This window comes from Babylonia areolata, chromosome 6, assembly GCF_041734735.1.
Source record: "Babylonia areolata isolate BAREFJ2019XMU chromosome 6, ASM4173473v1, whole genome shotgun sequence".
Lineage (NCBI taxonomy): Eukaryota > Metazoa > Mollusca > Gastropoda > Neogastropoda > Buccinidae > Babylonia > Babylonia areolata.
In genome coordinates this window covers 51,216,523-51,231,522 of record NC_134881.1, presented here as the reverse complement: position 1 = coordinate 51,231,522, position 15,000 = coordinate 51,216,523, and the positions used below count along the sequence as shown (strand labels likewise).

Here is a 15,000-nt window from a genome sequence, read left to right as displayed (position 1 = left end):
TTTACCACTCTTCCCAACATTGTGACAATCTTTACCACTCTGTCCCACACTGTGACAATCTTTACCACTCTTCCCAACATTGTGACAATCTTTACCACTCTTCCCACACTGTGACAATCTTTACCACTCTTCCCACACTGTGACAATCTTTACCACTCTGTCCCACACTGTGACAATCTTTACCACTCTTCCCCACACTGTGACATTTACCACTCTGTCCCACACTGTGACAATCTTTACCACTCTTCCCCACACTGTGACAATCTTTAACACTGTTTCCCCACACTGTGACAATCTTTACCACTGTTTCCCCACACTGTGACAATCTTTACCACTCTTTCCCACACTGTGACAATCTTTACCACTCTTTCCCACACTGTGACAATCTTTACCACTCTTTCCCCACACTGTGACAATCTTTACCACTGTTTTCCCACACTGTGACAATCTTTACCACTCTTTCCCCACAATGTGACAATCTTTACCACTGTTTTCCCACACTGTGACAATCTTTACCACTCTGTCCTACACTGTGACAATCTTTTCCCACACTGTGACAATCTTTACCACTCTTCCCACACTGTGACAATCTTTACCACTCTTTCCCACACTGTGACAATCTTTACCACTCTTTCCCACACCACAACCCCCACTTTCCCACGCTAGTAGTTGAGCGATGCCCTGAGTGACCCACCTTGTGCTGGAACATCTTGGCCAGGGTGAGGTGTGCCGGGATGTGGTCTGGCTTGGATCTCAGCGCCTCGTGGTACCAGTGCTCCGCCTGATCGAACTGGTTCATCTTCAGGTACAGCTCGCCTGCACGTGCAACACCAAGGCACTCACAGAGACTCGGGACACACTGGAACTTACCAAAATCTGCAGTTCCATCTGCTGCCATTCGAAATGTTTTATATGATAATCAACATGTGTTTGAAATAGTTTGACCTGTGGCCCCACTGGCTCTTTGTTGTAGTTCTACTGGTTGACTAATTACTTCGTTTTATTTCGTTTTTGCTCTTTTTTTATGCTAGCTGAGGAGAGAGGAACAGGCAAAGTTGTGATGATTCAAGGCATGGGTGGGGTGAATTGACGTTAAGCAAAAGAACGAACGAACAGACTTTTTAACGACATTAGCTGAATGCCCTTTGTGACATTGGGGGTTTACAATTACATCCTCCTTTGTGACAAGGGGGGTTTACAATTACATCCTTCTTTGTGACGTTGGGGGTTTACAATTACATCCTCCTTTGTGACAAGGGGGGTTTACAATTACATCCTTCTTTGTGACGTTGGGGGTTTACAATTACATCCTCCTTTGTGACACTGGGGGTTTACAATTACATCCTTCTTTGTGACATTGGGGGTTTACAATTACACCCTTCTTAGTGACGTTGGGGGGTTTATAATTACATCCTTCTTTGTGACGTTGGGGGTTTATAATTATATCCTTCTTTGGGACACTGGGGGTTTATAATTCCACCCTTCTTTGTGACAGTGGGAGTTTACAATTACATCCTTCTTTGTGACAGTGGGGGTTTACAATTACATCCTTCTTTGTGACAATGGGAGTTTACAATTACATCCTTCTTTGTGACAATGGGAGTTTACAATTACATCCTTCTTTGTGACACTGGGGGTTTACAATTACATCCTTCTTGTGACACTGGGGGTTTACAATTACATCCTTCTTTGTGACATTGGGGGTTTACAATTACATCCTTCTTTGTGACACTGGGGGTTTACAATTACATCCTTCTTTGTGACATTGGGGGTTTACAATTACAGCCTTTGTGACACTGGGGGTTTACAATTACAGCCTTTGTGACATTGGGGGTTTACAATTACATCCTTCTTTGTGACGTTGGGGGTTTACAATTACATCCTTCTTTGTGACAGTGGGGGTTTACAATTACATCCTTCTTTGTGACACTGGGGGTTTACAATTACATCCTTCTTTGTGACACTGGGGGTTTACAATTACATCCTTCTTTGTGACATTGGGGGTTTACAATTACAGCCTTCTTTGTGACACTGGGGGTTTACAATTACATCCTTCTTTGTGACATTGGGGGTTTACAATTACATCCTTCAGACCAGACCAGACATGACTGCATGAAGACAAGACCAGACCAGACATGACTGCATGAAGACAAGACCAGACCAGACATGACTGCATGAAGACAAGACCAGACATGACTGCATGAAGACAGGACCAGACCAGACATGACTGCATGAAGACAAGACCAGACCAGACATGACTGCATGCAGACAAGACCAGACCAAACATGACTGCATGAAGACAAGACCAGACATGACTGCATGAAGACCAGACCAGACCAGACCAGACTGCATGTAGACAAGACCAGACCAAACATGACTGCATGTAGACAAGACCAGACCAAACATGACTGCATCTAGACAAGACCAGACTTGTTTATTTCAGAAAAACCCATGGAAGCACATCAAAATATCACATATTTCATGTAACTAATGCAAATATAACAAGCACTTGGTACTGTACTCATAAATCATTTACAATGGCCATATCAACTGTTTGGTTGGGATATTCATAAGACAAGATATTTCGGAGGAAGAAAAGAAAAGAGAAGAATTCTTTAAAAAGTAACAAACAAAAAATAGAACATTGTACAACATATAGATGCTTGAGGTGAGTGAGAATTTATCCCAATCGTAGTAAACAAAACACTTAAAGACAGTGCAAGTGTCTGGTTCAAATCACCACATCCTCCCCCCACTTTGACACGAAATGTGACAGACACATACCCAAACTATTCTGAATACCTTGACACATACTGTGTCAGACACATACCTAACATATTCTGAATACCTTGACACATACTGTGACAGACACATACCCAACCTATTCTGAATACCTTGACACATACTGTGTCAGACACATACCTAACATATTCTGAATACCTTGACACAGGTAATGTGACAGACACATACATAACCTATTCTGAATATCTTGACACAGGTAATGTGACAGACATATACCAAACCTATTCTGAATACTTTGACACATACTGTGACAGACACATACCCAACATATTCTGAATACCTTGACACATAATGTGACAGACATATACCTAACCTATTCTGAATACTTTGACACATACTGTGACAGACACATACCCAACATATTCTGAATACCTTGACACATAATGTGACAGACATATACCTAACCTATTCTGAATACTTTGACACATAATGTGACAGACACATACCTAACCTATTCTGAATGCCTTGATACACAATGTGACAGACACATACCCAGCATATTCTGAATGCTTTGTGGAGCATAGTAGCTGGGTCTTCTCTTGAGGGCTTCCAGATAGGTCTTCTCTGCCTCCTGCAACACACACACACACACACACACACACACCACACACACACACACACACTGAACTATATTGTACACACATGCCTGCAAACATAGAAACAGACAATGCAGAACCCAAGCACTATTAACTCTCTCCATACGAACGGCGAAAAGAGACGACGTTAACAGCGTTTCACCCCAATTACCATCATCAAAATATTGCAAGCGGAGGGCTCTTATACTGAAGAGGTGAATATTGACAAAGAATACCACAATTCTGACGACGGAAGCTAAAGGTTGGGTCATTCAGACACCCACTGGACATCCGAGGGGTCTGTGTAGAGGAGAAGAGAGGACTGGCCGTACTGAGTGAGTTAAAGAAATGACTGTGGCCATTCGGTTGATGAAGATTCACGCCCACATTTATATACTAGCGGAGACCATCCTAGTTTCCTGACTTCTGATATCATTCTATATAAAAAGACAATACTAAATTTGTCATATTGTATACTGCATAAAGAATCATAGCTTAAAAAGCCAGACGAACACAAAAGAATTCATTGATTTATATTACTTACAAACATACACACACATGAAAAATAATAAGAAAAAAAAAACGCTGAAAAAAACCAACAGAAAGACACACTTACATAAAAAAATGTGTTGGATGTGAGGAAGTGTGTGCGCGCGCGCGTGTGTGTGTTTGAGTGCGTGCAAGCGTGTGCGTGCGAGCTTGTGCGTGCATGTGTGTACATGTGCATGTGTGTGTATGTATGTGTGCATGTGTGTGTGAGTGTGAGTGTGTGTGTGTGAGAGAGAGAGAGAGAGAGAGAGAGAGAGAGAGAGAGAGAGTGTGTGTGTGTGTGTGTGTGTGTGTGTGTGTGTGTGTGTGTGTGTGTTCGCGCACGTGCATGCGTGTATGGAAGGAGAGTGCCGTAAGAGTGCCTGTGTGCTTCTATGTATACATTCTTTTCTTCTGTCTGCAAGTGTGTGTGTTTAACTATGAAAGTGGATTTTTCTACAGCGTTTTGCCAGGGACAACAACCCTTTCGCTGCCGTGGGGTTCCTTCTTTTACGTGCTCCAAGCGCACGCTGCGCACAGTACCTCAGCTTATTGTCTCATCCCAAAGACTAGCACCCAGACCACCACTCTAGAGGAGAGGATACGGGGTGGGGTGTGCTGGGGATGGGGGTGGCTGGGTAGCAGTAAAAATCCCAGTTGGAACAAGGAAGTGGAAACTGATGACACTGGCTGACTAGTGGGGCACCTTACCACTGACCCCTTGCTGCGTGACTGAAGATCCAGACAATCATATTCCGACTGCGCACGGGGCACTGCCGCCTGCGAGACCACATGTATCGAATGAAACTGTCACACACTCCTGACTGCCCGTGTAAGACAGGCCCACAAACCCCGGAGCACATCCTGCAGACCTGCCCCCTGTATCAAGATGCATGGACGCAGCAGTGGCCCTATGGAGCCACACTGGCAGAAAAGCTCTGGGTCACCAAAGGAGACCTCATCAAGACCACCACCTTCATTTCCAGTATAGGACTGCAAGTCTGAGACCATGATCACGGGGAACGCAGAAGAAGAAGGAGAAGACTGAAGCTCTTCTTCCCCTTCCACTTTCTTGGTGTTGTCGTCGGCACATCACCAAGTCATGCTGGTTATCTCCAATGATAAAAATCACATGTGACTGTGTTGCTCATGCTCACGATACAAACAAAGTGGAGTGATGGCCTAGAGGTAACGCGTCCGCCTAGGAAGCGAGAGAATCTGAGCGCGCTGGTTCGAATCACTACTCAGCTGTCGATATTTTCTCCCCTTCCACTAGACCTTGAGTGGTGGTCTGGATGCTAGTCATTTGGATGAGACGATAAACCGAGGTCCCATGTGCAGCATGCACTTAGCGCACGTAAAAGAACCCACAGCAACAAAAGGGTTGTTCCTGGCAAAATTCTGTAGAAAAATCCACTTCAATAAGAAAAAAACAAATAAAACTGCACGCAGGAAAAAATACAAAAAAATGGGTGGCACTGTAGTGTAGAGACGCGCTCTCCCTGGGGAGAGCAGCCCAAATTTCACACAGAGAAATATGTTGTGATAAAAAAAAAAAGAAATACATGAAACAAGCATTTCGAAGACATTATGTGTTGTTAATAATCAAGAGATCGCATAAAATCAGAAAATCACATTACAATCACCCAAGAACATATACGGTTATAATGTATCAAACAGCAATTAAGAATCTCTTTCCCTCTCCCCGACCACCTTTTTTTTTTCTCTCCCTCCATCTTTCCCTCTCAAAAACACCGATATCCATGCCCCTTCCCCTCCACAAACGTACTGAGACTCATTATTACAAAGGGGTTCATTTCCTTTCCTTTTTTTTCCCGATTTAAGCAGCGTTTTGATAAATACATACAATTGAATTAACACATACAGTGAAATAGAGATAATATATATATATATATATATATAAGTCGTAAAACATATTATAAAAACATTAATCAAAACACATTCGTCAATTCTATAAAAAAAAAGAAGAAAAAAAAGCACAGCTAACAACACCAACAAGTACTTACCATGAATGCTCACAACTCTTACACCCCATCATACACTTTCTTGGGGACAAGACAAACGGAGTATGGCTGCCTACATGGCAGGGCTTAGTAAACAAAACGGTCATACATCTAAAATGTTACATGTATGTCTGAGCGTGCATGTGTGCGTGCCAGAAATCTGACTGAATGACACAGGAAACGAAAAAGATGAACCCCTAATGGCAGCTGTCAGTCAGCTCCACCCAGGTAGGCAGACCCTGTGTCTGTAAAGCGCTTAGAGCTTGGTCTCTGACCCGAGGATAGGCGCTATTTTTGTATTTGTATTTCTTTTTATCACATCAGATTTCTCTGTGTGAAATTCGGGCTGCTCTCCCCAGGGAGAGCGCATCGCTACACTACAGTGCCACCCCCCCACCCCCTTTTTTTTTTTTCCCCTGCGTGTAGTTCTATTTGTTTTTCCTATCGAAGTGGATTTTTCTACAGAATTTTGCCAGGAACAACCCTTTTGTTGCCGTGGGTTCTTTTACGTGCGCTAAATGCATGCTGCACACGGGACCTCGGTTTATCGTCTCATCCAAATGACTAGCGTCCAAACCAGCACTCAAGGTCTAGTGGAGGGGGAGAAAATATCGGCGGCTGAACCGTGATTCGAACCAGCGCACTCAGATTCTCTCGCTTCCAAGGCGGACGCGTTACCTCTAGGCCATCACTCCACTATATATGTACTGATATCAAACAACTCTTACACCCCATCACACACTTTGTTGGGGACAATGGACTGTTTATCTCTGACACCACCCCTTCCACTAGAACACTGCAAACTGGAGTTGGGGACAAGACAAAGGTTTATTTATCTCTGACACCACACCTTCCACAAGAACACTGCAAACTGGAGTTGGGGACAAGACAAAGGTTTATTTATCCCTGACACCACACCTTCCACAAGAACACTGCAAACTGGAGTTGGGGGCAAGACAAAGGTTTATTTATCTCTGACACCACCCCTTCCACTAGAACACTGCAAACAGGAGTTGGGGACAAGACAAAGGTTTATTTATCTCTGACACCACCCCTTCCACTAGAACACTGCAAACTGGAAGCTGGGGGCAAGACAAAGGTTTATTTATCCCTGACACCACTGCTACCACCCCACAAAAGCGGTATCAGCACGGGGTTAAGGGTTAGGGGTTGGGGGTTGGGGGTTGGCGTGGTTGGGAGTTGGGGGTTAAGGGTTAGGGGTTGGGGGTTGGGGGGGTTAAGGGTTAGAGGTTAGGGATTAGGGGTTGGGGGTGTTTGGGAGTTGGGGGTTAAGGGTTAGGGGTTAGGGGCTGGGGGTGGGGGGGGGGGGGGGTTGGGAGTTGGGATCCTACCTGCAGACTGTTGTGGTCAGCCAGGAGGCGGGCCAGGTTGTAGAGGCAGGAGATCTTGGTGGTCTCGTGCAGACGGGGGTCCTTCAGGCCTGATGTGTCCAGGTCCGCACAGTGCCGGTATATCTGTTGGGGCAGCAGCACGTACGTCACGAGTTCAGTTTGTGACAGTCTGATGAAATGAGGGAGGTGTGTGTGTCCAGTTTGTGACAGTCTGATGGAATGAGGGAGGTGTGTGTGTCCAGTTTGTGACAGTCTGATGGAATGAGGGAGGTGTGTGTGTCCAGTTTGTGACAGTCTGATGGAATGAGGGAGGTGTGTGTGTCCAGTTTGTGACAGTCTGATGGAATGAGGGAAGTTTGCGACAGTCTGAAGGAATGAGGGAGGTGTGTGTGTCCAGTTTGCGACAGTCTGAAGGAATGAGGGAGGTGTGTGTGTCCAGTTTGCGACAGTCTGAAGGAATGAGGGAGGTGTGTGTGTCCACTTTGTGACAGTCTGATGAAATGAGGGAGGTGTGTGTGTCCAGTTTGCGACAGTCTGAAGAAATGAGGGAGGTGTGTGTGTCCAGTTTGTGACAGTCTGATGGAATGAGGGAGGTGTGTGTGTCCAGTTTGTGACAGTCTGATGGAACGAGGGAGGTGTGTGTGTACAGTTTGTGACAGTCTGATGGAATGAGGGAGGTGTGTGTGTCCAGTTTGTGACAGTCTGAAGGAATGAGGGAGGTGTGTGTGTCCAGTTTGCGACAGTCTGAAGGAATGAGGGAGGTGTGTGTGTCCAGTTTGTGACAGTCTGAAGGAATGAGGGAGGTGTGTGTGTCCACTTTGTGACAGTCTGAAGGAATGAGGGAGGTGTGTGTGTCCAGTTTGTGACAGTCTGAAGGAATGAGGGAGGTGTGTGTGTCCAGTTTGTGACAGTCTGAAGGAATGAGGGAGGTGTGTGTGTCCAGTTTGTGACAGTCTGATGGAATGAGGGAGGTGTGTGTGTCCAGTTTGCGACAGTCTGAAGGAATGAGGGAGGTGTGTGTGTCCAGTTTGTGACAGTCTGATGGAATGAGGGAAGTTTGCGACAGTCTGATGGAATGAGGGAGGTGTGTGTGTCCACTTTGTGACAGTCTGATGGAATGAGGGAAGTTTGCGACAGTCTATCTATCTATCTATCTATCTATCTCTCTGTCTCTCTCTCTGTCTACATGTCTGATAACCCCCAAAGTGAAGAGACGTTAACCGAAAGGTAGAACAACACGGCATGTAATAACACAGTACCGGGAGTTGCGAATGAAGGAGGTGTGTGTGTCCACTTTGTGACAGTCTGATGGAATGAGGGAGGTGTGTGTGTCCACTTTGTGACAGTCTGATGGAATGAGGGAGGTGTGTGTGTCCACTTTGTGACAGTCTGATGGAATGAAGGAGGTGTGTGTGTCCAGTTTGTGACAGTCTGAAGGAATGAGGGAGGTGTGTGTGTCCACTTTGTGACAGTCTGATGGAATGAGGGAGGTGTGTGTGTCCACTTTGTGACAGTCTGATGGAATGAAGGAGGTGTGTGTGTCCAGTTTGTGACAGTCTGAAGGAATGAGGGAGGTGTGTGTGTCCACTTTGTGACAGTCTGATGGAATGAGGGAAGTTTGCGACAGTCTGATGGAATGAGGGAGGTGTGTGTGTCCACTTTGTGACAGTCTGATGGAATGAGGGAGGTGTGTGTGTCCACTTTGTGACAGTCTGATGGAATGAGGGAGGTGTGTGTGTCCACTTTGTGACAGTCTGAAGGAATGAGGGAGGTGTGTGTGTCCACTTTGTGATAGTCTGATGGAATGAAGGAGGTGTGTGTGTCCAGTTTGTGACAGTCTGAAGGAATGAGGGAGGTGTGTGTGTCCACTTTGTGACAGTCTGACGGAATGAGGGAGGTGTGTGTGTCCACTTTGTGATAGTCTGAAGGAATGAGGGAGGTGTGTGTGTCCACTTTGTGATAGTCTGATGGAATGAAGGAGGTGTGTGTGTCCAGTTTGTGACAGTCTGAAGGAATGAGGGAGGTGTGTGTGTCCACTTTGTGACAGTCTGACGGAATGAGGGAGGTGTGTGTGTCCACTTTGTGACAGTCTGATGGAATGAGGGAGGTGTGTGTGTCCAGTTTGTGACAGTCTGATGGAATGAGGGAGGTGTGTGTGTCCACTTTGTGACAGTCTGATGGAATGAGGGAAGTTTGCGACAGTCTGATGGAATGAGGGAGGTGTGTGTGTCCAGTTTGTGACAGTCTGATGGAATGAGGGAGGTGTGTGTGTCCAGTTTGTGACAGTCTGATGGAATGAGGGAGGTGTGTGTGTCCAGTTTGCGACAGTCTGATGGAATGAGGGAGGTGTGTGTGTGTCCAGTTTGTGACAGTCTGATGGAATGAGGGAGGTGTGTGTGTCCAGTTTGTGACAGTCTGATGGAATGAGGGAGGTGTGTGTGTCCAGTTTGTGAACGGTACTGTGTTATTACATGCCGTGTTGTTCTACCTTTCGGTTAACGTCTCTTCACTTTGGGGGTTATCAGACATGTAGACAGAGAGAGAGACAGAGAGAGAGAGAGAGAGATAGATAGATAGATAGATAGATAGAGAGAGAGAGAGAGAGAGAGAGAGAATGTGTGTGTGTGTGTGTGTGTGTGTGTGTGTGTGTGTGTGTGTGTGTGTGTGCGCGCGTGCGCGCTCACGCGTCCGTGTACACGATGTCAGCAGGTCATGCAATGCTCGATTATTTATCTGTTCAATGGAGGTTCAGTTCATTCCTTTGAACACAAACGCCTGTATGTATACATACACACACCTAATATACAAAGAAACACAAACACATGCACACACACACACACAACTTATTGCTTTTACTTTTTGTTTGCTTGTTGTGTTTAGTTTATAGTGTCCATAATTCCTATGATGGTATTACGAAAATTAAATGAGTTCTGAGTTCACACACACACACACACACACACACACACACACACACACACACACACACACACACACACACACACACACACCTGTGCAGCAGCTGCTATGTCGCCAGCCTGGGCCGTCAGAATTCCGAGGTTGAGGTGAGCCACTGGAACAGAGGGACAAACAAAACATCATCAGCTGCATGTTGTTTCAGCAGCAGCTTGTGGCCGCTTTCCAGTTAACGACTTGTGTGAGTGACAGATAGACAAGACAGAGAGGGGGGAGAGGGAGAGAGAGAGAGAAGTCTGAAGTCTGAATGGTTTATTGTTTAGGCCTTTCTGCCCGTGACAACAGGGGTAAGGGGGTGGGGGTGGGGGGCTTCCGTGTTAACATCCGTTATAAAGAACAGCGCCAATATATGTAAAGCAAACAAAGGGTGGAAAAGAGAGAAAGGACAGAGTAAGAGAGAGAGAGAGAGAGAGAGAGAGAGAGAGAGAGAGAGAGGGACAGAGAGAAGAAGAAAAAGACAAAAGATAGATGGGCAGACTGGTATGTAACCATGCGTCATTAACCAAAGATAGACTTGTTTCTATGGGTGAAGGCTTTGGACAAGAACAGAGAGAGTGGAATGCATGTCTTCACATCTGCAAACGACAGTGACAATTTAAATGCATTGGGGCGCACATGATACTTCTTCGGTATATACTGTTCTCTGAGATTTTTGTATTCTGGGCATGTCAAAATAAAATGGAGTTCGGTTTCTTGTTCATCTTTACAGAATAAGCAACACATATTTTCACGCTTTTTTGAATATCTCAATCTATGCGGTTTCAATGGGGATACACCAAGAGGGAGGGAGAGAGAGAGAGAGAGAGAGAGAGAGAGAGAGAGAGAGACAGAGAGAGGCAGAGACAGAGAGAGAGACACAGAGAGAGAGAGAGACAGAGACAGACAGAGAGAAGGGGCAGAGAGGCGAGGGACTGACGTCTGGTGATCCGGAATGTTCTGTTGGCGGACCTTACACTGATAGCAACCTCCTTGGGGACTTGTGTGTGTGTGTGTGTGCGTGTGTGTGTGTGTGTGTGTGTGTGCGTGAGAGAGAGAGAGAGAGAGAGAGAGAGAGAGAGAGGAGGTAACAGGAAGCATCGTCATCAGAAAAACGAAAGAAAAGAAAAAAGCGTGTCTCTCATTTCAGACATCTATGTTTTTGAAACGAAACACCGGTATTTTATTTTATCATGTTATTAAAATATATTTTTTTTGTCTTTTTGTTTGTTTGTTTGTTTGTTTTTTTGGTATTTTCCTTGCACCGAAGGATATATTTCTCCACACACAGACATACATCACAAGAGGATTTGTTAAGGAAAAAAAGAGAAAATAACCAAAATAACAACAATCAAACAACACAACGTTTCATGACAATTGAGAAAAAAAGACAAAAAGCGTAATCTCTAATTTCAAAATGAAAGTTTTTTTGTTTTTTTTTTAATGAGACAACTGCATCTTGTGTTTCTGATATCAATATATCTTTTTCAGAAAATTGACACACATATAGAATAAATCTATGCATATATAATTTCAATTTCCTGAATGATTTTCTTTCTTTCCCCTGAAATCTCACTGGATCTACTGATGTTATTCACTCCAACTGCATCATGTCGAATCGCATGTACTTTCTAATATAAAAATCCCCCTAAATGCAGACTTCTTTGAAAATCCTTTTCTATTTCCTTTTTTTTTTGTTTTTTTGTTTTTCTTTGCATTTGCCTGCCCTAGACCACTAAAAAAAAAAGGAAAAAAAAAGAAAAAAAAAGAGAAAACCAAATAAAATGAAATGTAATAAAACGAAACTGGAATAAAACAAAATGAAACAGAATAAAATAGGATAAAATGAAAGCAAACAAAGACCCCCCCGCCCCCCAATCCCATGTGAAGCCCCCCCCCCCCATCGGTTCCCTCATGAAATGATGTCCTCTGTGCTGTACGCTATTTGCCCTCCCATTCAAACGGCACCAGAAAGACGGATCTATCACGGAACTGATGGAATTCAGAAGAAGAAGAAGAAGAAGAAGAAGAAAAAAAAATCCTCCGCGCATTTTCGTGTCTTCTTTACAATTGATTTCTTTTCCTTTCTTTCTTACTTATTTTGTTTTCTGTCTCTTCTTTCTCTTTCAATTTCACATGAGAAACCCATACTGAAATATGATGAGAGTTCTTTCTCTATCTCTCTCACTCTTGCTCTCTCTCTCTCACTCTCTCTCGCTCGCTCTCTCTCTCTCACTGACTCTTGCTCTCTCTCTCACTCACTCTCTCTCACTCTCTCTCTGTCACCGATTCTCGCTCGCTCTCTCTCTCTCACTCACTCTTGCTCTCTCTCTCACTCACTCTCTCTCTCTCTCTCTGTCACCGACTCTCGCTCGCTCTCTCTCTCTCACTGACTCTCGCTCTCTCTCTCTCACTCTGTCACCGACTCTCGCTCTCTCTCTCTCACTCTCTCTCCCCTCTTCCTTCTCCTGTATCATGTATCTAATAGAAAAGAGAGACGGAAAGCAGCACCACACATGCATACATACAAGTCCGGCCTACGCCTCTCCAATATCCATACTCTCGGGTTGGTGGGGACAAGATTCAAGATTCAAAAACTTTATTACTCAAAGATAAAGACTTCAGGCATCGCCCAGTCTTCCAGTCTGTCCTTGTGACAACAAATAACAACATTAACGATAACGACACAACAATAATAATTTTGTTAACACTGCTACATCTACTGCTACTACAGCGAAGAAGGATCACCATCATCATCATTAACATCGTAAAAAAAATAAATAAATAAAACGAACGCATTCATACATTCATATCCATACACATGCACACACTCTGTCCACCCAACATACACACACACATACATATACTTATGCACATACAGAGACATGACCGGGACAGGAAAAAAAAGAGAGGAAGAAGTAGAACCAAAAAGAAGATGGGGGGAGGGATGTGTGTGTGTGTGTGTGTGTGAGGGGGGGGGGGGGGGGGGGGGGGGGGGGGGGGGGACGGGCGAGTGGTAATCTGCAGACGCTAACTGGCTGGGGAACATGATAGGAGCTATCAAGAGTATTGGCGGCTGAAGGAATATCACTCTGTGTCGTGCAGCTCGGCCATCATTGTGAGGGGGGCGGGGTTGGAATGGCAATGAAAGGGGGGGGGGAGGGGGGTAGAAGGTGGAGGAGGAAGAGGGGAGAGAGAGTGAGTGAGTGACAGAGAAAGAGAGAGAGAGAGTCGGTGACAGAGAGAGTGTGAGAGAGCGAGATTGAGAGAGTGAGAGAGAGAGAGCGAGAGTCAGTGAGAGAGAGAGAGAGAGCGAGAGAGCGAAGTGAGAGTGAGAGAGAGAGCGCGAGAGTCAATGAGAGAGAGAGCGCGTGAGAGTGAGATAGAGAGAGCGAGAGAGAGATAGAGAGAGCGAGAGTCAGTGAGAGAGAGTGAGAGAGAGAGTGAGAGAGAGCGAGAAAGCGAGAGAGAGAGAGAGAAAGCGAGAGAGAGAGAGAGAGAGAGAGACAGAGAGATTCAGAGCAAGAGAGAGAGAGCGAGAGAGAGTGAGAGATAGAACAAGCGAGAGTGAGAGAGAGAGAGAGAGAGAGAGAGAGAGAGAGAGAGAGAAAGCGAGAGTGAGAGAGAGAAAGCGAGAGTGAGAGAGAGAGAGAGAGACAGAGAGATTCAGAGCAAGAGAGAGAGAGCGAGCGAGAGTGAGAGTAAATGATAGACAGACAGAGAAAGAGAGAAAACGAGAGCGAGAAAGACAGACAAAAATAGGGATAGACAGATAGACAGAAAGAGAGAAAGAGAAAGCGAGAGAGAGAGAGAAAGAAAGTGAGAGAGACACACACACACAGAGACAGAGAGAGAGACAGACAGACAGACAGACAGAGAGAGAGAGAGAGAGAGAGAGAGAGAGAGAGACACAGAGAGAGAGAGAGAGAGAGAGAGAGAGAGAGAGAGACATACACCTAAGATACAAGAGAGTTTAATTAACATCATCAGTGTCAGTTTTCCTCTTGGCTCTAAAAAAAAAAAAAAAGTATCGGTGTCACTGTCAATGCAGGCTGTAACAAAACATCATTGTCACTGTAGTATTAGTAATGACTCAAAGTTCTAACAAAACATCAATGTCACTATAGTATTAGTAATGACTCAAAGTTCTAACAAAACATCAATGTCACTGTAGTATTAGTAATGACTCAAAGTTCTAACAAAACATCAATGTCACTATAGTATTAGTAATGACTCAAAGTTCTAACAAAACATCAATGTCACTATAGTATTAGCAATGACTCAAAGTTCTAACAAAACATCAATGTCACTATAGTATTAGTAATGACTCAAAGCTCTAACAAAACATCAATGTCACTATAGTATTAGTAATGACTCAAAGTTCTACAAAACATCGATGTCACTATAGTATTAGTAATGACTCAAAGTTCTAACAAAACATCATTGTCACTATAGTATTAGCAATGACTCAAAGTTCTAACAAAACATCAATGTCACTATAGTATTAGTAATGACTCAAAGCTCTAACAAAACATCATTGTCACTATAGTATTAGCAATGACTCAAAGTTCTGACAAAACATCAATGTCACTATAGTATTAGCAATGACTCAAAGTTCTGACAAAACATCAATGTCACTATAGTATTAGTAATGACTCAAAGTTCTAACAAAACATCAATGTCACTATAGTATTTATTAGCAATGACTCAAAGTTCTAACAAAACATCAATGTCACTATAGTATTTATTAGTAATGACTCAAAGTTCTAA

At 44.3% G+C, this 15,000-nt stretch overlaps 1 protein-coding gene across 1 annotated transcript in view; it reads right to left on the bottom strand.

Annotated features, from left to right (window-relative positions):
- The window catches only part of LOC143283433 (protein O-mannosyl-transferase TMTC2-like), a 232,707-nt gene that overhangs the window by 13,356 nt on the left and 204,351 nt on the right, over positions 1-15,000 (bottom strand). The window contains exons 6-9 of the mRNA XM_076589670.1: positions 10,290-10,351; positions 7,282-7,404; positions 3,295-3,373; positions 695-816 (exon numbers count right to left, since the gene is read on the bottom strand). Of these exons, the coding sequence (XP_076445785.1) occupies positions 695-816; positions 3,295-3,373; positions 7,282-7,404; positions 10,290-10,351 (386 nt within the window). The remainder of the gene's footprint in view (positions 1-694; positions 817-3,294; positions 3,374-7,281; positions 7,405-10,289; positions 10,352-15,000) is intronic.